At 38.1% G+C, this 22483-nt stretch overlaps 1 protein-coding gene across 2 annotated transcripts in view; it reads right to left on the bottom strand.

The window, feature by feature from the left end:
• Positions 1-22189, bottom strand: part of GPLD1 (glycosylphosphatidylinositol specific phospholipase D1) — a 48623-nt gene extending 26434 nt beyond the window's left edge. The window contains exons 1-7 of one of the 2 annotated variants that reach the window (XM_007454513.1): positions 22060-22189; positions 19341-19396; positions 10920-10998; positions 7450-7547; positions 6841-6951; positions 6003-6051; positions 5116-5170 (exon numbers count right to left, since the gene is read on the bottom strand). In XM_007454513.1, the coding sequence (XP_007454575.1) occupies positions 5116-5170; positions 6003-6051; positions 6841-6951; positions 7450-7547; positions 10920-10998; positions 19341-19396; positions 22060-22156 (545 nt within the window). In that variant the 5' untranslated portion in view covers positions 22157-22189. The remainder of the gene's footprint in view (positions 1-5115; positions 5171-6002; positions 6052-6840; positions 6952-7449; positions 7548-10919; positions 10999-19340; positions 19397-22059) is intronic. The other variant, XM_007454512.1, reaches the window with a different exon arrangement.
• Between the last annotated feature and the right edge of the window lie 294 nt (positions 22190-22483).

Here is a 22483-nt window from a genome sequence, read left to right as displayed (position 1 = left end):
CAAGCACACCAGAATGGTCCTCCCCATAAACATAGCTTAAAACGCTAGACAAAATAACAAAAATAGTTGTTTAGATGAATCACCAAGCTAACAAGAAAGTGAAATTTTTCCAAAAGCCAAAAACAAATTGAAACTGGAAACTTTGGGAGGTAAGCATGTGGGAAGCCAGCTTTTGCCCTGGAGACATCTGCTAAACCTGGGAACCTAGGAGTTTTTTGTTTTGTTTGTTTGATGGCTGTGTGGTATGCAGGAGACAGGAGATAAAGTATAGGAACCACCAAATACCCAAAGCGGGCCATCTCAGGGGAAACTCCTCATTAAAGGCTATACCTTCTGCATGAATATTAGCTAGAAATAAACTCAATATACCAACAAGGACAGCAAAGAAACCTGCCTGTCTTCATCTTGGCAAAGGATAGAGAGAGGGGAAGATATCTCCCCTGAGAACTGGTAACAACTACCCTGACCCACAAATGTTTTGTCTTTCATTCATGCCAGCTGTGTAGTCAGAAAAACTTCAAGGGTTGAAAGTAACTTAACGTGGTCCCAGGTGGTGCCTTGAGGTAGCATGCAGACGGCAAGACAAACCTTCTCTGGAGAAATGCAGCTCTAATGCAAGCCTCGAGTAATTCAAGCATCAGTGAATATAACCAAACGAAGACAAGATGCCCGGTGACGCACAATTTGAAATGGACGTCTAATCCAGAGCAGATGACCTTGTGTGGAGAGTTAGAGGGAAACCTCGTGTCACTGCTACCACCACCTCTTCCTGGGACATCCAAAGGCCAGCTGGCCTCATCTGATCTGGGAGTGACCTGTTGGTTCTGGGCCTCCCTTAGCTCTAAGGCAGATGGACCAGGGATGGGAATGGGCAACTTGCCAAGCCCCCAGCTCTACTTCCTCTTTGTTCTGTAAGCACTCCTCCCAACTCTCAGCTCTCCATGCTCAGGGGCTGAGGCTGGGACTGAGGGATAGAGTTACGTCACCTGACTGCTTAGTAAACATTTGAAGAAAAAACAAACAACAAAAAGTAATTACAGTAATATCTGGTAAAGCAGACTTGAAGGCAATAAGCATTGTGAGATATAAAGAGTCACCAGATAAAAAGCTCAATTCACTAGAAAAATATAAGGCTTTAAAACTCGAATATACTTAACAACGTATCTTCAAACACATGTATGGCAAACTAACTACAAGGAGAAACTGAAAAATTCAACCATCATAGGGGGAGATTTTTAAACAAATTTCTCAGTAATTGTTAGACCAACCAGATAAAAATAGTAAGACTATCTTACTTATAGCTTACAAATCTTCTGATTTGAGTCCATTTAATAAGCTTGAGCTAATAAGTATATATATAACATTAAATCAAAAATTGGAGAATTAACATTCTTTTCAAGTACAGATGGAAAATTGATAAAAATTGATCATACGCTCAACCTTAAAATCAAGACTCAAATTTCACAGGAACCAAAGAAAAGTAGAAGGGAGAAAATAAATGAGAAAAAATAGTGAAAGAGAAAAAGAACATATAGTAAAGAGGATCAACAAAGCCAAAAGTTAATTTTTTTAATAAAACTAAAAATATTAGACATGATTAATTGTTTAAAAATATGAGAAGGCAGGATAAAAATCATTATGGATAACAAAGGAACATAGGTACAAATAAAACAAGAAAAAAACATAAGACATTATGAACTACCTTATGCCAAAATGTTTAAACACTTAGACAAAATGGAAAAGTCCTAGAAAAATATAAAACTCTTTAAGAAGAAACTGAAAAACTGTACAGTCCTAAAACCATTTAAAAAGTTTTTTAAAACATCAGGCCTAGATAGCTTTACAGACAAGTTCTACCACACACTCAAGAAATCAAAGTTATAATCTTACACAGACTTCCAGAAAATAGCAAAGAAAGGCATACTCCCCACCTGATTTCATGAAGCCAGGATAACTTTAATACCAAAACCAAACATGGATAGAAGAAAGGAAAATTACAGTACAAACTAACTCATAAAAATAGATGCAAAAACCCTAAACAGCAAGAAGAGATGAAACAAATATGGCTTTGTGCCAGGAGGTAAAGTTGATTTAATATTTGCAAATAGATTAGTATAATTCACTATATTAACAGATTAACAAATAACTATCTCAACAGATGAAGAATAAGAGTTCAATACACATGAAATTAATTTATAATAAAAACTACTAACAAACTAGAAATAGAAGGAAACTTCCTTAATTTGATAAAGGACACTCCCCAAAATCTACAGCAAACTTGATGAAACAATGAAAGCATTTTCTTTAAAATAAAGAACAAGAAAAGCATGCTCAATATCACCACTTCTATTGTACTGGAAATACTAGCCAATATGATACAGCAAGAAAGAAATTATAGGTATAAAGACTGAAAAGGAAAAGCAAAAGCCACGAAGTCCCAACACAGCCAAAAATAAATGAATTTCAAAAAATTGTTAACAATTTGTAGATTATGAATTGTGAGTAAATTCAAAAGAATCTCCTGATAATTAGAATAAGATAGCTAAGAAATGTTGCTAGACACAAAATCAAAATTACATTTCTATACACCAGCAATCAATTAGAAAATACAATTGTTTCCAAAAGTTACCATTTATGGTACTAAGTCTAATAAAATGTGTAAGACCTCGATGGAAAAACATAAAATTTTAGAGTCATTAAAGACAACTTAAATAAAACATAGCATATTTTTGGATAAGAAGACTCAATATTGCAAAATTGTTAATTCTCTTCCAATTCATCTCTAGAGTCAATAGAATTCTAAACAAAATTCCAACAAGATTTTTCTTGGAACATGGCAACTTGATCCTACCAAGAGCCAAGGCAAGAGAATAGACAAGGTACATTTGAAGAAAAAGGACAGGTTGGGAAATCAGCCCTAATAGATGTCAAAATGTATTAAAGCTGTTGTAATTTTAAAAATCAGTATTGCTCAGGGAAAGTCAATTAGACCAACAGAACATGACAGAAAGCCCAGAAACTGACCCACATATGTACGGAATTTAAATTTATGTCATAGAGGGCATTACGGATCAGTGAGGAAGGGCAGACTATTGATAAATGGTTCGGAGACAATCGGTTATCTCCACAGGAAAAAAGTAAAATTTCTGTCACAGAATATACAAAAAATTAACTCCAGGTAAATTAAGATATAAAGTTAAGAAATGAAACTCTAAATGATTTAGAAGGCTACGTAGGAGAATAACCTAATTCCCTCAAGGTAGGGAAGGATTTCTTAAATAAGACATCAAAAGTACAAATTACAAAAGAAAGGATTGATATATTCAACTACATTAAAATTAATAAATTCTGTTTATCAAGATACACCGTAAGTAAAAAGACATGCCACAAACTATAAAAAGATATTTATAACAAATAAATGATAAATGGACAAAGATTAGAAACCAGAATATACAGAGAATACTCAGAAATAAAAAGGACAACAGAAAAATAGGCTAAAAACCAAACAAAAGGTTTTCACTTAAAATGAAATATAATCGATAAAATACAAAAGAATATTCAACTTCATTAGTAGTCTGGGAAATGCAAATTAAAACTTTAAGGAGATACCATTACACACCAAATAGGTTAGAACAATTTTAAAGCTGGACAATACCAAGTACTGGAGAACACACAAGAAGCAGAACAAAGCTGATGGGAGTACAAATTGGGAAGACCATTTTGAATGACAGTCTGGGATTATTTACTTAAGTTAAACATGCATAAGCCCTACAGCCCAGCAATTCCACTTCTGGTGCCACTTGCTTGAAAGACATTGCCCTATGGTGGCAAATTACATGTGCAAAAAAGTACATAGCAACACTATGTGTAAAGCAAAAACACTTTACACTACTTGCACATCCATCAATATTAGAAAGAAGTCAAGTCATTTTGGTATATCCACTCAATGGAGGACCATACAGTGGTGAAAATCAAGGAACTACAGCTGAACATATCGATACGATTAAATGTCAGAGAAATAATTTTAAGCAAAAACACTTCAAAGTTTAATTACATTAAATTCTAATTTAAATTTAATTTTAAGCAAAATACATGCTGTGTAATTCTATTTATCTAAAGTGAAAACCCATATAATATTTTGCATATGGATATAGCTTCATGTAGTAAAACTATAGAGAAAAGCAACTAAATGATTAAGAAAACCTAGGGTAGTGATTACATCTGCTGGGAGAAAAGGTGATGTGATAGAGCGGGAAAGACTTGGAGCTTCTAGATACCAGCAATGCTCTACTTCTTAAGCTAGGTGGCAGCCACACAGTGTGCATCATCTAATTTTTTTATTTATAAAAATACATTATTTTAGGGCTTCCCTGGTGGCGCAGTGGTTGAGAGTCTGCCTGCTAATGCAGGGGACACGGGTTCGAGCCCTGGTCTGGGAGGATCCCACATGCTGCAGAGCGGCTGGGCCCGTGAGCCACAGCTGCTGAGCCTGCGCGTCTGGAGCCTGTGCTTCGCAACAAGAGAGGCCACGACAGTGAGAGGCCCATGCACCGCGATGAAGAGTGGCCCCCACTTGCCACAACTGGAGAAAGCCCTCACACAGAAACGAAAGACCCAACACAGCAAAAATAAATAAATTAAGAACATTTCGTAAAATCTTTAAAAAAAAAAAAAATTAAAAAAAAAAAAAATACATTATTTTATATGTTTGGCATAATTCACAAATTTTTAAAAGAATCTACTTAGGCTATTCTAATCTTTAGTTTTGCTTTTCAAAATTTACGAATGCAGAAGGCTCCTAATTACACTGCAAGTTATATTTCCTAAGGAAAAAATAGTCAAGCTCCTAACTGCCATTTGGTATCACACATTTAAATGTACATTGCTCTTGGGCTTCCCTGATGGTGCAGTGATTGAGAGTCCACCTGTCGACGCAGGGGACACGGGTTAGTGTCCCGGTCCGGGAAGATCCCACATGCCACGGAGCAGCTGGGCCCATGAGCCATGGCCGCTGAGCCTGTGTGTCCGGAGCCTGTGCTCCGCAATGGGAGAAGCCACAACAGTGAGAGGCCCACGTACCGCAAGAAAAAAAAAAAAAAAGTACATTGCTCTTACCAGTGCCGTGAGAGGTAATTAAAATTAAACTCAAACTGGCTCAACACGTCTCCTCCTATGATATGAGAAAAATATTTGCATCTGGTGAGTTAATGACAACACATAGCATGCTTCTTTGAACACAAATTTGCACAATCCAGATTATTAGCTCTTCACATTGTTATAGGTTTCCATCCATTGTTTTAGGTATAAGCACGTCTTTAAGAAAAAGTGATCTTTTAAAATTTTAGTGAAACATATGAATTAAGAAAGAGTCACCCATATAACCAAAAGGATTTTTACTTTAAGAAGGACCATAAGGGTTCTTGTAAATAAACACCACTCACCAGTACTTTGTATATTTAAAGGTAATTTACTATAGAAAAAAAAGATGGAGTTTACCAATTTAAAGCTAAAGTATTAGGAGACACTAGGCAATGAATTTAAATCCGATTTAAAAAGCAATGCTTTTCTAAAATAATGACACAAATAAATGATAAAATGTAATAGGTTTTTTTACCAAAAAAAACATGCAACTTTACAGAAGTACATCTCTATGTGAAATGAGGTGTTAACTGTACTCCAAACTGGCAAGAGATTTAAAAAAATACACATTTAAGGTACAATAGTGACTGCAAGTGAAATATAACTAGCACAAAAGAAAATCTGGTAGGGCTTCCCTGGTGGCACAGTGGTTGAGAGTCCGCCTGCCGATGCAGGGGACACGGGTTCGTGCCCCGGTCTGGGAAGATCCCACGGGCCGCAGAGCGGCTGGGCCCGTGAGCCTGCGCGTCCGGAGCCTGTGCTCCGCAACTGGAGAGGCCACAACAGTGAGAGGCCCGGGTACCGCCACAAAAAAAAAAAAAAAAAAAGAAAAAGAAAATCTGGTAAATGTAAATAAACAGTACCAAAATCACCAGCCGAATGTGCCTCAGAATAGGAGCCGAGAAAATCAATCTGAGGAAAGAAAGAGACCCATCTGTTATATCTCACAAATTAAAGCCCACAATGAAGTGAGTAGTGAAGAGGTGACAGCCTAACCCAATGATTGTTGAGAATGCCTAGTGATGGACTCACTTTTCAAAGAAACATTTAATTTTATTGCTTTATTTGTTAAAAAATGATATTGGCAGCTGAGTTGTATACTTAATATCTTGAGACAGATAAAGCTACTGCAGACATTTGCATCGAATAGGATGCATGCAAAATCTCTACTAAGTGCAAGTTTAAAGTTGGTACAGAATGGTATTAATATCAATGAATGACCAGAGGGGACTTTCAGAAGATAAGTCACCAGGTAATATCACAATTTTTAGTGGTGATATGGCATCCTCATATAGAAAAGTAAGAAGGAAAGAAAACAAAAACATGTGAACTTACTTTTAAATACGGTAGAACCAAGTAGTAGGTATTTATACCTTTGTTAAGTGGTACAGCTTGAATAAAACATACAATTTCTCAAATACTGTTTGTGACTAAAACAGAATATCACATCCATCGCTGTTTTCAGTGCACATTAGTCATTCTGCCCACGTGGATGAATTTACCCGGGAAGCAAGAAGAGTAAGAGAAGAGGAATGAACAGGAAAGATGGAAATCTAACAAAGACGGCGTTGGGCAAAGTCTTGTTTCCATGTGAATCTGAATAACCTAAAGTTTTCCATTTCCTAAGAGGGTCAGTTTTGGATCTTGGGTATGACAGTATCACTCCCATAAAGCCATTAAAACCTGAAGATATGTACTCACGGCTCCCATTGTCCTAAGGAATCCTTGTTCAATACCCAGGCTATGCCAGCTGACATCTGCCACCATGTGAGAGGTAATTCCAAACAAGAAAGCTACCAATTTCTCTGTGTCCTGCCAAATGAGCAAATTAGAGTTGTGTGTGTGTGGTGGTGGGGGTTATTTTATAACAATCTTATTAAAGGATTAATACAGATGAATTCATTTCCATCATTGAGACTTAACAAAAAAATCAGAGACAGGTATATTGTAGTTTCCCAAAAAACATAAAGGACTTTTTGAAATGTTTCCGAGTGCCTTGGAACTGCTTTCAGATTAATTTACTATTAGAACAAAATGACCAAGTGACATAGCCCAAATTTTAAAAACATCATTTTTGCAGATAAAACTGAAGGTATAAATTTCAAAATACAAACACAAAACCATCATTTATTCAGGTATTAACTAGGCATCTACTATGTCCCACATGCTGTGTTTGGCACTGCAGGCACAATGGTGAGCAGCCCTCACAGAGTCTGGGGTGGGGTTGCGGGTCACAAATGGGGTTAATGTAGGAGCAGAAAGAGTACTTGGCAGGAACTGAGTATCTTTAGGGTTAGAGGCTGTGCCTACCTTATCCCAGGGAAGGGGGTAGTTCTCCCGGATATAATGAATGCTTGCATTAAGAAATGGAGTCCAGTGAGTACTCTCTGACACTTCACGGAATTGTCCTGACAAAACAAAAGCAACCCTCAGAATTCCTCCTTAAAAAGTTGGACATTCTCAATCAGATCTTCCACCACCACCTGATGTGTTGCTGCGTCCCTTCGCCTTCCCTCCAAGCCTCTTATTTTCCTGAGTCAATGTTCTAAGGAAGCCTCTAGAACAGAAGGGCCAGTCAAAAGAAAAAGGAGCCTTAACTGCTCATAGCATCTGGAAACAGCTGGGCTGCAAGAGAAGCTGGAAGTGTTTAAGTTCTGTGCCCTAAAGCTAAGGAGATAAGTTGTCCTTTTTTTTTTTTTTTTAGGTTTTGGGTTTTTTTTTTTTTTTTTTTTTTTGAATTTTAGGAGGCCTCTCACTGTTGTGGCCTCTCCCGTTGCGGAGCACAGGCTCCAGACGCACAGGCTCAGCGGCCATGGCTCAGTGGCCATGGTTCACGGGCCCATGCCGCTCCGCGGCATGTGGGATCTTCCCGGACCGGGGTACGAACCCGTGTCCCCTGCATCAGCAGGCGGACTCTCAACCACTGCGCCACCAGGGAAGCCCGGTTTTGGGTTTTTTTTTTTCAATCTTCTTTTCCATCACAGTCAGCCTCCCTAACAGCACAAAAGACCAAAGTAGATACTCCAAAGGCTTTCAAGCATTTGAGTTTATAATATTTTTAAATGGGGTGTCCCATATGCCTCTTTATTCCCACAGGAGGGGTGAAAAAGACAGGAACTGAGATCTACTCAAAACCTTCAAGTGCCAGATTCTTCAAGGAGTGTCACATGTCACAGGGGCAATCAAAAGCAAAACTCCAGACTCAGATCTCTCAGGTCAACTTTTTTTATACTGTTGTTAAACCAAAAATAACCTAATCGGGTTTTGTTTAATCAAAGTATAGTTGATTTACAATGTTGTGTTAGTTTCAGGTATACAGCAAAGTCATTCAGTTATACATATACATCTTTTTCAGATTGTTTTCCATTATAGGTTATATAGTCCCCTGTGCTTGATATAAATGAACTTATTTACAAAACAGAAATAGACCCACAGACACAGAAAACAAACTTATGGTTACAAAAGGAAAAGGGAGGGAGGGGGATAATTTAGGAGTTTGGGATTAACAGATATACAGTATTTTATATATATATATATATATATATATATATATATATATATAAAAACAAGTTAAGACCCAAGGTTCTAAACACCCTCACACATTTCCTTCTTGCCAGGGTTTTCAAAGTATTTTATATATATATATATATATATATATATATATATATATATAAAAACAAGGACCTACTAACCAGTTTTAAATCACTGGTTTCTCTGAAAATGATTTTCAAAGAAGTTGAAACTAAGCAATCTGATTTTCTCCAACAGTTTTCCTAGAGATAAACTTACCATTCCTATTCTACAGAATACAGCAAAAATCCAGAATTAAGTATAGCAGTAGCTCTTTTGACAAAACTTCATTTAACCAAATTGCTGGATTAACCGAAGCTCCTTGCTCCCTCTGTAAATCATATGGACTGGAAGCAAAAGAAAGCCACATCCCAGGACTGCTGGATGCTGGCAACTAGTAGGCCACTGTGCATAGGCCCAAGCATCTCAGTCCCCATGGCTCGTTACAGTTTATGGTAGGTCAGCCATGTCTGTTTCTAATCCTGTTTATTAAGTCAATTGATGAAATATGAGTTCAAAAAGGGGCTTCTTTGGCAACTAAGTATCTAAGAAATTTAAGTCCTTTCCAAAGATGCAATAAAAGTGAATCACCAAAGAAGAGAAAACTGTTGAAGTAGGTATGTATGAGAGAAAGGTAAGATTTAGAAAAACTGAGAAAATCTAGGAGGAGTCTGGGTGAAATTCCATGTAATGGTACATGTTTTATAATTCTAATTGACCTTTTCACTTCAGTCACATACTGGTCCCAATCTTTATAACAGATAAGAGGGTATATCTTATCTACTGATGTATTTTTAAAAAAAAAAAAAAGAGAGAAAATGCTGGAGTTTGCATTCCTCTTACACTCTTCTCAGAACCTTTATTATCGTGTTGGGGTTTTTTGGTCATATGTTAAGCAAAAGTATCTCAAATTTAATTGACAAAAAAATCATTTTTACTTCTTTCTTTTTCTGTGTAAGATATCAAGGAGCTATTAAAAATGTCAAGAGACATTAAAGCCTCCTAAATACAGTCTGGGAAATGCTAAATTAGAAGTAATAGGTTATCCTATTATTAGAACTACAACAAGCAGGCAAAATATAATAATAGGAGAAAGGATAGTGAACAGACTAAGAGGGAAACAGGAAAACAAAAATGTACAAACAGAGAAACACGAAAGCTGAGTTATCTGGGATCGTAACTAGAGGCGTGAGTAGCTCTAAACATTTCATTGACTTTAAATGTACCACTGTATTGGACAAAAAAAGAGATAACGGCTGATGACCCTAAGACTCCAAAAATGGTTTATGCGGCGACCCAATGTACTGGATGTTCATTGTTCCCCCAGACTCACTTTCCATCCTTCTGCCTCCTGCACTGTTCCTCTGAGGTGACCTGCTTCAATGGAATACTTTGTCCTCTGGCTTGAGGTGGGCTGGGTTTGGCCAATGGGGAGAACTGACAGGAGATCAGAGAAAAGGAGCAGAGAGAGGGTGGGGTATTCACTCTCCCAGCTCCCCTTCTGTGGGGTCACAGGGGGCTGGCTGTGTCCCTGACTCAAGGTCTGGCCCCATCAAGTGACCCTCTCCCCGCGGCTGTGTCTGCCCCCTCCCCTGCACTATGCCCTGCAATTTTCTTGTATCCTGTCCACACCTTTGTAAACTGTCCCCTTATAAAACTCCCCTCAGATTATTCAGTTTGAGTGTATCTTCTATGCCTCCGGGGGCCCTGACTGAAACAACTCATAAGCCCAGTTCACTAATAACACTACCTTGGATTTGCATAAGACTTGACAAAATAACATGCATAATGGCAACGGCAATTCAGTAAAGCTGCAAAGCAGGCATTAATTATTACTATTATTAAATAGTAATTAATTAGATATTACTGTGTTATAGATGTGGAAACTGAGACTCAGCATGGAAGTGACTTTTTCAAGGTCACATGCTAACAGACAACATAGAAGGAACAAAACCTCAGACCTTTTGATTTCTTTCAAAATGTTTTCTCTTACTGCCATGAAGTAGGAAAGCAAGTCAGGGTGCTTAGAATAAAGCTTTCAGAATTTCTATGCATAAGCAGGTAAGCTTTGGTTAAATGGAGAATGCACCTAAGTCATTGATCAACAATAGTAGAAAATATAATGTGTTATTTTATATTTTTTTGAGTCCTAGCTATTCCTATCACCCAAGGAAAAGTGACATCATTTGGTCTATAAATCTTTCACTTACCTCTTTCGCAGATTCTGGGGTAAAAGGCGTCAGGAAACACGGTTCCAGCTTGATATGCATCCTGGTGTTCAAGTAACAGCTGGGGAGCAGGAAAATATAGAGATTAGGGGGCAAGCGTCAACAGTCTGGGAAAAGCAGGCCCAGTCAATCTCCAGGTATGGGAAGTTAGAACAATGTGATGGCGGGGAAGGGGGTGATGGAAGGAAGGAGTGCAGGAAGGAAGGCGTAAATAAAGAAATTATAAAAATTCATGTATAATCCAAACAGCACCCTGCCACATATAACTTCAAGTTCTTTCCTACCAAAAGCAGACAGGCTGATTAAGCGGTAGCAAAAATCACCTGTTTGAATTTTATCTCCTTTCACTTTTTCTGTCCACCCACTAGAGCAGGATTTCCCCAAGGCTATTTCTCTGACCCAGAACTGGCGTGTGGTAAAATTTTCAATGATCTAGTGACAATCAGTGAAATGAGAAAAATACAGACATATGTACATATATATGTGTGTGTGTGTATATATATATATATATATATATATATACATACATATATACACACACACACACACACATGTTTAGAGTTGCTACCTGTGCTTTAGAGTAAGATTATATCCTTTATAAGTTAAAGGTTAAGATTATAAGCTTTTGGAGAGTTAAAAAATATCCTTTCCCCCATTAAAATGACATACAAGTCAGTGGTAGAGGTGTTCTTTTCAGCATTCTTCCTTGGTGGCCTGGCTTACTCCATCTCATTCTGACCCCCTTATGGCTGTGCCCAGATGCACACCAGAGTCTAGAAAATGAAGAATACATTTCCCAGCCTCTACTGAGGAGCCCAGTTTTCCCTCTTTTGCTCCTTCAGCCAGCAAGGAAGTGCTTGGCCTTTCCACAGCAAAGGTAGAGGGGGCCCAGGTGATCACAGGCAGAGTGCAGGACATCTATTTTGCTCGTACGGAGGGTGGCTGAGGTGATGAGACCCCAGAGCCAACAGTCAAAGTGGAGGCTTCTTCTTTTCCAAACCACACAGGAGACAGCTGAACGTGGAGCTAGTGAATGGGACAGTGGTTGTCTGATTGCATGGTGGCCCTGGCAGGCCAGTTCTGCGTGTTTTCCTGGGAATCCGTTCTGGACACTCAACTTAGAGCTCGCTCCTCTATTTCTCACAGTTTATCAGCACTGAATCCCCTAATACATGGTCTTATGCCCCTCTCAGCATACGCTAGCCAGAGGGGTTTCCATGATCTGCAAATGAACTCTGACACCATGGGAAAAGTAGAAGTCTGGCACTCCAACTTTTTAATTTTTCAGTAGGGACTTACTAATAACATAGGCTATATATGAAAGGAACAAAGAAGTACCTCAAAGAACTTAAAACATAAGGAAATATAGTATCATCTACTTTTTGTTTTTGCTTTTTCAAGCAGTGTCTCATCCCCAGTCTCCTAAAGATAGAATCTCTTCCATACTGATCGGTGAGGCTGACCATAGGGGTACAAGGCCAGCATATCCACTCCCACTACAGTGCTTGGCTCAGAGCTGCACATTTGATGGAAGCTAGTTCAGCTAGAACTTTCCCCAAGACTTCTCAGCTAGAGCTGTGGGGAAGATACCTTCCTCTCGTCAGGGATTTTAAACTTAGAAGTTGAGTCCTGGATGGCCAGTGTCTTCCACTAGGAAAGAGAGCACCATCTAGACCTCTCGGTCCAGCTCTTTCCCAGGGCTATCAGTTACATGAACCCATAAAGTCTCCTTCTTTTCTAAAGATAGCTGGAGTTGGACTTTTGCCACTTAAAAGTAATAATTAACCTTATTGAATATTTACCTTCCAGCCACTGTTTTTCACTTTATATGCATTAAGACTTGTTGAATCTTCATCTCCCAGTGAGGCTGTGTCATTTGACAGGGAAAAATAATTCTAAAGTAAATTTTTAAAAGTAAAGGTGTCAGAAAAATAGTCAAGAAACTGCTAGGGGGAAAAAAAGTACAGAGGGAGGAGGTATCCTTCAGATATAAAAATGTATTTTTAAGCTACAGAAATTAAAACAGTATGATATCAGAACCAAAAGAGACAGATCAATGAAACAGAAGAGTAAAGAAACAGACTCAAGCACAGATAATAATTTAATGCATGATAGAGATGAATAAAGGACGGAGTAATCAACAACTGTGTTAGCACAATCCCACGGCAATGAGTATTCCATTTTTGCAGGGAATCCATACTTAGCCTAGGTGATGCTGACTTGAAGTTGACATTACCAATAACAGGTCACTGGATCACTATCATGCTTTATGTCAAAATGATACAAGATGAATTAGAGAGTTAAATGTCAAAAATAGAGCCATGAAATTAACAAGACACATTTTAAGTGAATACTTGTTTAATCTCAGAGTGGGAATGATATTTCTAAGGAAAACATACAGGCAGAAACCACGAAAGATGACGCACTTAACTACACAAAAATTTAAATGTTTCTGCATGGTTAAAAGCATCAGAAACAAATTTAAGAGAAAAATAAATAACCACAAGAATCACTTGACACATGACAGGCTACTATCTTTAATAAATAAGCCATTCTTCACATCAAGATTAGTATTGTAATAGAAAAATGAGCAAAAGACACAGGCAAGGGCTTCCCTGCTGGCGCAGTGGTTAAGAATCCTCCTGCCAATGCAGGGGACATGGGTTCGAGACCTGGTCCAGGAAGATCCCACATGCTGTGGAGCAAACTAAGCCCATGCGCCACAACTACTGAAGCCCACATGCCTAGAGCCCATGCTCCGAAACAAAGAGAAGCCACCGCAGTGAGAAACCCGCGCACCGCCGTGAAGAACAGCCCCCACTCGCCCCAATTAGAGAAAGCTCTCATGCAGCAACAAAGACCCAGAGCAGCCAAAAATAAAATTTATAAAAAGACATAGGCAATTCACAGAAGAGGCAATAGAAATAGCCAATAGACACTTGAAATATATTTAACCTCATTAATAGTAAATCAATCGTTTAAATGTCTATTAAACCAATAACAAAATACCATCTTCACATATGAAATTGGCAAAAATGAAAAAATAATTTTAAAAAATAGACCATAAAAGTGAATCCATTTCTAAATCTGAATATAAAGAAATTTCAATGAAATACATGAACAGTTAAGGATATTAACCCTTTCTTGGTCATGTATGTCTTCCCTGTTTTTTCCTTCTTTTTTTTTTATTTGTTTCTGGGCCAAGGGGATTTGACTAGCAGGGCCAGGGCTGAAGGGATTTGCCAGGTAATGGATCACATACAAGGAGATCTAGCATGTAAGAATATATATTGAGGACGATGGAGGCCAGGTTTCTCACTGTTGGAGAAAGGAGCTACAGATACACACATGGAGAAAGCTAGAATAAATCCTGTGCTGATGGGTTGGAACTGGAGATGTTTTTGTGTGAACTCAGGGTTTTAAATAGGTAAAGAGACACAAAAGCCAACTTCAAGTGAAATCTGGGACAGTTTGAGCATCAAGATAAATAATGTTAGTAATGTGATATGAACCACTGAATAAAATAGGAATCCATGACTGTATACTAATACAAAGAAATAGATAAATGGGGAATAAGGAAAAGCTCTACCTTACAGCAGAATGCTAACTCATATGGAATCAGATAAACAATTTGGCAACCATCAAAATTATTTCAGGCAAGAATAAGCAATGGATGCTAAAAAGTTTGAGGAGAAACAGGATATTTACATTACTTCAATATATCTCCTCACAAAATATTCACTAATTAATTTAAAAAGTAGAAAATATTTATTAACTTTCCAATATAAAAATGTGGCAGACACCATCTTAACCAAGTGATAAAATTAACATCAGTAGGACTTCTGCTTCCAGAAGTGGGTGTACTTTTCCCTATTCTTCTTGCTAAATACAATTGAAACCCTGGGCATTGTATACAGAACGAATATAAGATGACTTAAAGGTGGAGTTAAGTATGGAGATTGGCTAAGAAACTCAGCACCTGAAGAATAACACTGTGGTGAGTTCTGTGGATTTTCTTTTTACTTCATATATCCCAAACTGGATAATGGAAAAGCCATCCACCAAGAAACTCCAATGGGTAGAGACAGAACAAAACAATGCCACAACAAAAGCCTGCTCTCTCTAGCCACAGAACCAGGAAACGGACAGCCTAGCAAGACAGAGGACTTCTACACAATAACCTTTCTACTCCAGGTAAACATCACAGAAAAACCTGTGGCCCCACCCTTCCTCACCACCAGCTAAGGTCTAGTGGGGAGCCTAGACTTGTCCCCTCACCAGGCTGCAGTAAGGTGCCCCAGAGCTGCAACTACAGTGGTATCAGAAAAGGCTAAGGAGGGAGCCAGGACTTTCATCCCTCCCATCCTGCCCCCTACCCCTACCCTTTGATGTCAGTAAGACCATGAGGAGAGCCTAGGCATCCAATCCTAACTGGCAGTAACAAGGAATCTCTCCCCATCCCCACTGGGGAGGGGGGCAGTGTCAGAAGAAGCCCAGGGGAAGTCAGGACATCCACCTCCAGCCAGCAATAAGAGGCCACCTCTGCCTTCTGACATCAGTAAAGGCCATGGTGAGGAGCGGCAATTAGGCACTCCTACCCATCCTGGCCAGAGAGGCATCAGGGCAGGTCCAGTAGGGAAACTTGAATTCTAACCCCAGCTGGCAGTTAGGAGGCAGTGTCCCCTGACCCCTTCCCCGACCTGAGTGGTATCAGAAGAAGATAACTAAAACAGGAAGTTTAAATAAGATCCAGAGTCTCATAACCTAATACCTAAGATGTCCAGGTTTCAGTCAAAGATCACTCATCATACCAAGAACTAGAAAGATGTCAAAAGGAATGAAAAGAGATAATCAGTAGATGCCAGCATTGAGATGGCAGAACTTTTTGAATTATCTGACAAATATTTTAAAGCAGCCATCATAAAAATGCTTCAGTGAACAATTACGAACACAGTTGAAACAAACAAGAGTCAAAGAAATAGAAGATATAAAGAAGAACTGAATGGAAATTATAGAACTGAAAAATACAATAGTTGAAATAAAAGTTCAGAAATGGTACAAGTTGACATCATGTGCCTTCTGGTAAGAGGCAATGAGAAGAATACAGCATCACTTCAATGGTCTATAATATTTCTGCCCAAAAATAACCTGCAGGAGAATCTAATCATGAGGAACCATCAGACAAAACCAAATGAAGGTGCATTCTACGGAATTACTAGACTGTACTTTTTCAAACTATTGAGGACAATAAAGACAAGGTAGGCCTGAGGAACTGTTACATGTTGGAGGAGATCAGACAACTAAACACATGCTCCTGGAACCATAAAGTATATTGAGACAACTGGTGAAATTTGTAAGAGCCTGAGGATTGGGTGATAGTGTTATTTCAATGTTGATTTCCTGATTGTGATTATTATACTGTAGTTATATAGATACATATAGTAGTTATATATATGTATATATATGGTATCCTTGTTTTTAGGAAATATAGTCCCTCCTTATCCATGGTTTTGCTTTCCTTGGTTTCAGTTAACCATGATTCAAAAATATTAAATGGAAAATTCCAGAAATAAAAAATTCATAGTTTTTAAATTGGGCGCCATTCTGAGTATCATGATGAAATCTCAAGCCATCCTGCTCTGTCTGCCTTGAACGTGAATCATCCCTTTGTCCAGTGTATCCTTCCCATTTGTCTCCACTATTAGATCTACTATCAAGGTAGCGCAGTGCTTGGGTTCAAGCAGCTCTTATCTTTCTCAATAATGGCCCCAAAGCACAAGAATAATGATGCTGGCAATTTGGATATGCTGAAGAGAAGCTGTAAAGTGCTTCCTTTAAGTGAAAAGGTGAACACTGTAGACTTAATAAGGGAAGAAAGTGTATGATGAGTTTGATATACAGTAAGATATACAGGAAGAACCACGGTACAGTAAGAACAAACCTTCTAGCCATGAAATTGTGAAGAAGGAAAAGGAAATTTGTGCTAATTTTGCTGCCACCTCAAACTGTAAAAGTTACAGCCACAGTGTGTGATTAAGGGCTTAGATAAAATGAAAAAGACATTAAATTTTGATAGAAAGACCATATTCACATAATTTTATTATAGTATACTGTTATAATTGTTCTACTTTATTATTAGTCATTGTTGTTTCTCTTACTGTGCCTAATTCATAAATTAAGCTTTTTATCATAAGTATGAACATACGTATAGGAAAATACAGTATATATGAGGTTCGGTAGTATCCACGGTTTCAAGCATCCACTGAAAGTCTTGGGATGTGTCCCCCGAGGATGAGGGGAACTACTGTACACAAGGGTGTGTTGAAGGGTAATGATTACCACGTTAGCAACTAACTCTCAAATGGCTCAGCGGAAAATCAATATGTATACAGAGGCTCAAAAGGCAAATAGGATAAGTTATCGACAACTGGGGAAATTGGGTAAAAGCCATACAAGAATTATTTGTCTAATTTTTTCAACTTTTCTATCAGTTTTAAATTATTTCAAAATAAAAAGTTAACCTAAGGAACTGGTTAAATGAATTATGGTACAGAAAAGTATGTAATGGTTTAAAATTATTCTGAAGATGTCTATTGATATGGACATGAACAGATATATGACTGTATCTCTGATATGGTAAATGACAAAAAAGGCAAGTTTACAAAATAATGCGTAACTTAAAAAAAGAGAGAAAGTGCTAATAAATGCAGAGAAAATGCCTGGCATGATTTAAAGCAAAATGTTAACATTGGTTATTTCTAAAATTTTTTTTTTTTTTTTTTTTTTTTTTTTTACAATGAGTTTCTATTAGTTTTATAATCAGAAAAGACGAAATCTATTCTATGGGCAGTGAGGGAGGAGCAGAGCAGAGAGAGGACAGCAACCAACCAAATACCATTGTTTTGCTTTCCTGGTTAACATACCACATTCTGTTTATTGCTGTAGAAAGAGAATAAAAGCAGGGCAATAATGACCACCAATGTGAGGTACACTTGGTTCTTACAGTTCTTATAACTTAATAAGTTGGTTATCTCAGCTTTATGCATTAGTCTCTTATTAACTTGATTAGGGTAAGTCAAAGTCATTAAAATGTAGTCACCTCTGGATGTATCAGCAAATGATAATCCCAGAACCAACAAAACTCAGACCCCGAATGTGCAGGGCTTGCTGAGATACTGCCAGCCTGTGGGGGTCTGTCTGGCATCCCTTGGGTAACCTCCCTCTCTGTCCTTTCACCAAACTGGACCAATGAGTCCAGCAGTCACCAAAGAGCAGGTTTTAGTAGGGAGAAAGAGAAACTCCAAAGATTCCCACATATGGAGATATAAAATAGATCACCAATCCTTGAAAAGGAACTTTTTGACAACATGATAAAAGGTAAAGTAATCCCTATCTGTCTTCATAAGTTAAAAGGGGGAGGTGTGTGTCCTCAGGACATTTCCAATGATGACATCACTATTTGGATTAGGACCAATGCTGAGGGGCACTATGTGTGTCCATTGAACATGCTTTAAGTTAGTGATAGGAGCTTGAATGCCTCTACTAGAAATTCACTCTGCTCAGGATTGATTGTTCACACCATGAATTAGATTCTTGCTTCTCCTCTTTCCTGTCGACTTTCTATCAGGGTCAAGGAAGATGACAATCAAATATAAATGCTGTTTTTTTTCCTAGAGGGCCTGTTAAATTGGTAAATGAGGAAGTTGAAACTAATGACTAAACGTGATTTATGGATGATGCTAGATTTCAGTTCTGTTGTTGTTGCTGTTTTTAACCATACTGATTTCCATACTGGATTGTCAAGACTCACTGGTAAATAATTTGATCCAATTCTGATGTCATGAGGGAATTTAACCATTTCTCTCAAAGGTAATATTTAAGAATCTTTGTCACAAGTTTTATTTAGCTATAGGACTAGAAATAGTGTATAGGGCCAGAATGGGTTCAACTAATTTAAGGATGGTTAAAAGTGAGCCATCAGCTAGTCCTACCAAGAATACAGTAGGCAGAAAAATTGGAAGGATTATCTCAAGGCATACTTCTCAATAAATACTTCCTTCTTCTCACGGTGATGCAATTTTTATACAGCACACAGAGATAAGTGGTGGAAAATAAATGGCTCATCTTAGGTGTAACCTTTCTTTATAAGATTTAAATTTAAATGCTCTCAAATATTTTTCAAACTATCATTAATTAAAATATTTCAATGATATTATTTAAATTATTATATATGTTCAAGTTGTGCTAGAGGAGACATATACATTTAACCCCAAATATTAATGTTTTATAAAGACATATAAATGACTCTTAAAATTACTATTTCAGTATCTGTTAGGACCTTTGTTTGTCACCTATGAGAGAAAGTTAATGCCCAAGGAAGAAAAAGAAAATCAAACTTCTTACCTCTTTGTAGTTAACAGTCCTATCCTGAAGGTGGAGAAACTCCAGAGCTCTGTGACCTGAGAGAAATACATACATAAATCAATTAAATTCAACTATAACTGAAAACAGAACTTCCTAGAGATCATTTTAAAAGGAAAATATATAATTTTGTGGTTGTAACTGTCAAGGAAGTGGGAAATGAAAGTTAACTTTGTACTAGTAATTTTCATTAGCTATAATTAGATTCAAACAATATATTGTTATAATACAAATCAAAATTGCATGATGATTTAAAGTTTCTGCTTAACTAGTTCTTATGATCTTGGGTAAGTTACTTAACCTCTCCAGGCCTCAGTTCCCACCTATGTAAAATTAAGTAAATAATATCCACTTTACAGGTTTGTTAAGAGAATCACAGAAAATAAATGCTAAGTGAGGAGCTCATGGCTGACACATGGCAGGAACTCAATAAACAGAAGTTGTCATCATCATATTTTGCAGCCCACTGGGGTAGATAAACCCAAGTAGGAAATACAATACAGGGCCTAAACCATGGACTGAATCAGTGTCCCTTAAGTGTTTCCTCATCACTGGATTACTTCAGAAGGACAAAAGTCTCAAAAAGCCACCTGCTCCACCTACATGCCCACACCCATAAGATACGTGCACCCACACCCTGAATCTCCTTAGAATCAATGAACACTAATTATGAAGAGACGTTCAAAGGTGATACCTTATTTCTACTGGAAGTCACATCCAATTTTTTTTAAATTCATACAACAAAAATATAGCCACTACCATATTATAAGCATTTATATCATAAGAGAGACAAGGTCACAGCCCACAAATAACCTGTATATAGGATTCCAGTGATTTATAAACCCAAATCACTGAATGAGGCCAATTCTAATAATTAACTCACATAAATTTCAACCATCCACACAGGCCCTACATAAGAGGTGAAAACAAGAACCAGGATATTTATGAAATAAGTTATTAGTAAATAAGTGTTGTTTTAATCGCCTTTTATAGAAAAATATTCAGTGTGCAGATTAGGAGTTGCCTTCAATTATGTCCACATAAACATGTTTACTATTTTTTATTACATGTTTTATATTGAGCATATATTAGATTAATATATATTAACATAGTATTAGCACCTTTGTTTTGCAACTACTGAACATAAGGAATTATCTGATTTTTAAAAATTTTTAGATTTCATGTCTAATTTTTAAAATCCAAAGATTAAAAACTTGAATATTCCCACTTATATTTGTTCCTCTTTGGCCCACTGCTATAATTTCAGCAATTTCATTTTCAGAGAACTTAGATGTGCAAAATAACTTCGAATTCATTAAGAAGTTCAGCCCCCTCATTTTGCAGAAGGAGAGAGAGAAAGTGAATTGTTCAGAGTCACCCATGTAGTTTACAGCAGAGCTGGTACTAGAACCTAGGTCCAATTTCCTTTTCCACTGTCTCCTGACTCCCTTTCAGCAATAGATGTTTGGGTTTTTTAATAAATTTATTTTATTTAATTTATTTAGTTTGGGCTGCATTGGGTCTTCATTGCGGTGCGCAGGCTTCTCATCGCGGTGGCTTCTCTTGCTGCGGAGCACAGGCTCTAGGCGTGCGGGCTTCAATAGTTGTGGCTCGCGGGCTCTAGAGCACAGGCTCAGTAGTTGTGGTGCACAGGCTTAGTTGCTCCGTGGCATGTGAGATCTTACCAGGCCAGGGCTCAAACCTGTGTCCCCTGCAATTGCAGGCAGATTCTTAACCACTGTGCCACCAGGGAAGCCCAGCAATAGATGTTTAATGGAAAGAGCACTGGACCAGCTGCCAGGATATGTAATTCTTGACCAGATCACTAACAAGTGAGCTGTGAAAACTCCCTGGGATCAGTTTCCTCTGCTGTAAAATAAAGGAACTGGACTCAGTGACCTCTAGTGTCCTTTCAGATCATAGAATTCTGTGATAATATAGTTCTTGCCCAGCTGAGGTCAATATGCTAGGTCTGTTTTGCATTGATAAATTTTTATATTTTATTTGTAATCTTGTTCTGTTTTGAATCTTCTGGAAGTAGCATAACTATAAAATATTGTTATTATCTAAAGAGTTAAAAAACATTACAAATACATTTTGTCCAAGAAACAACTTTTTGTGTTACCATTTACCTCTATCCAGGTAACTCAGCCTTTGCCCCTGAGCTCATAGGCACTAGCTTGCTGTACCCCTGTGTTCCCCAAATCCTGCCATCATTCTGGGCATTTCTAGTGCCAGGGACCATTCCTTGCCCTCCCTAAAGCCAACCATCTTTAAAGCCACTTGACTCAGGGGACCCACTCCCGTGGCCACACATCGTCCTTTACATATACTTGGAAATGTAAAAACAAGCATAAATTCCCCACTCCTACCATATTCCACCCGTCTTTCTCCTCTCCCACTCTGTTGGTTCTTCTGCTTCACGGGAACCCCTAGTTTATCCAGTTCCTATTTCCCCACGCGGAGAAACAGCCAGGGACCCAATGACCAAAGAGGTTTCCTGTTCCTCCACGGACCTCACCCCAGTAGTCAATCCCCAATCCTGGACGACTCCATCTCTGGCTTTTTCTTCTCCACTACCCCACGGCTCAGTGCAGCAGGGAAACTCATTATCAATACACGGGTTAGACTTTAAATCCCTTCCTTAACATTTCTGACAGATATACTGTCCTTAATACCATGACAAGGGGTCGGCACTTACCTATTTCTATGTGTGTTGAAATGCCACACGGTGAACTTCTAGGGCAGAGGGAACCCAGTGCAATCAGCACTCCTGACCAGAATCTGAAAGTAGACATGCTCTCATTACTCCCTGCTCCTATGGTGACGAGAAATGCTCAGAGCTGCGGCAGCACAGAGTCTGAAATCCTGTCCCAGACCCACTGCTCTCCCGCTAAGCAGGTCACTGACATGGGAAACCCAGCCTCATTTCAAAATAATATCATTTTCCAGCGAAGTCAACTGTTTAACTACTGTTTAACTTCACCAGAACAGCAAACAAACTCCACCTGGGAAAGAAAAAAGCGATAAACTGAAATCTAAATGCCTCTAGGTGGTGCATTCCCATTTTCTGACCCCGCTTTCCCCGGGATTTCTTTTTAACATGAAATCTGGATGGAGACACA

The sequence above is a fragment of the Lipotes vexillifer genome, unplaced genomic scaffold (assembly GCF_000442215.2).
Source record: "Lipotes vexillifer unplaced genomic scaffold, Lipotes_vexillifer_v1.1 scaffold421, whole genome shotgun sequence".
Taxonomy (NCBI): domain Eukaryota; kingdom Metazoa; phylum Chordata; class Mammalia; order Artiodactyla; family Lipotidae; genus Lipotes; species Lipotes vexillifer.
The sequence above is the reverse complement of the archived record's forward strand: the minus strand, read 5'-3'. Positions and strand labels throughout refer to the sequence as shown.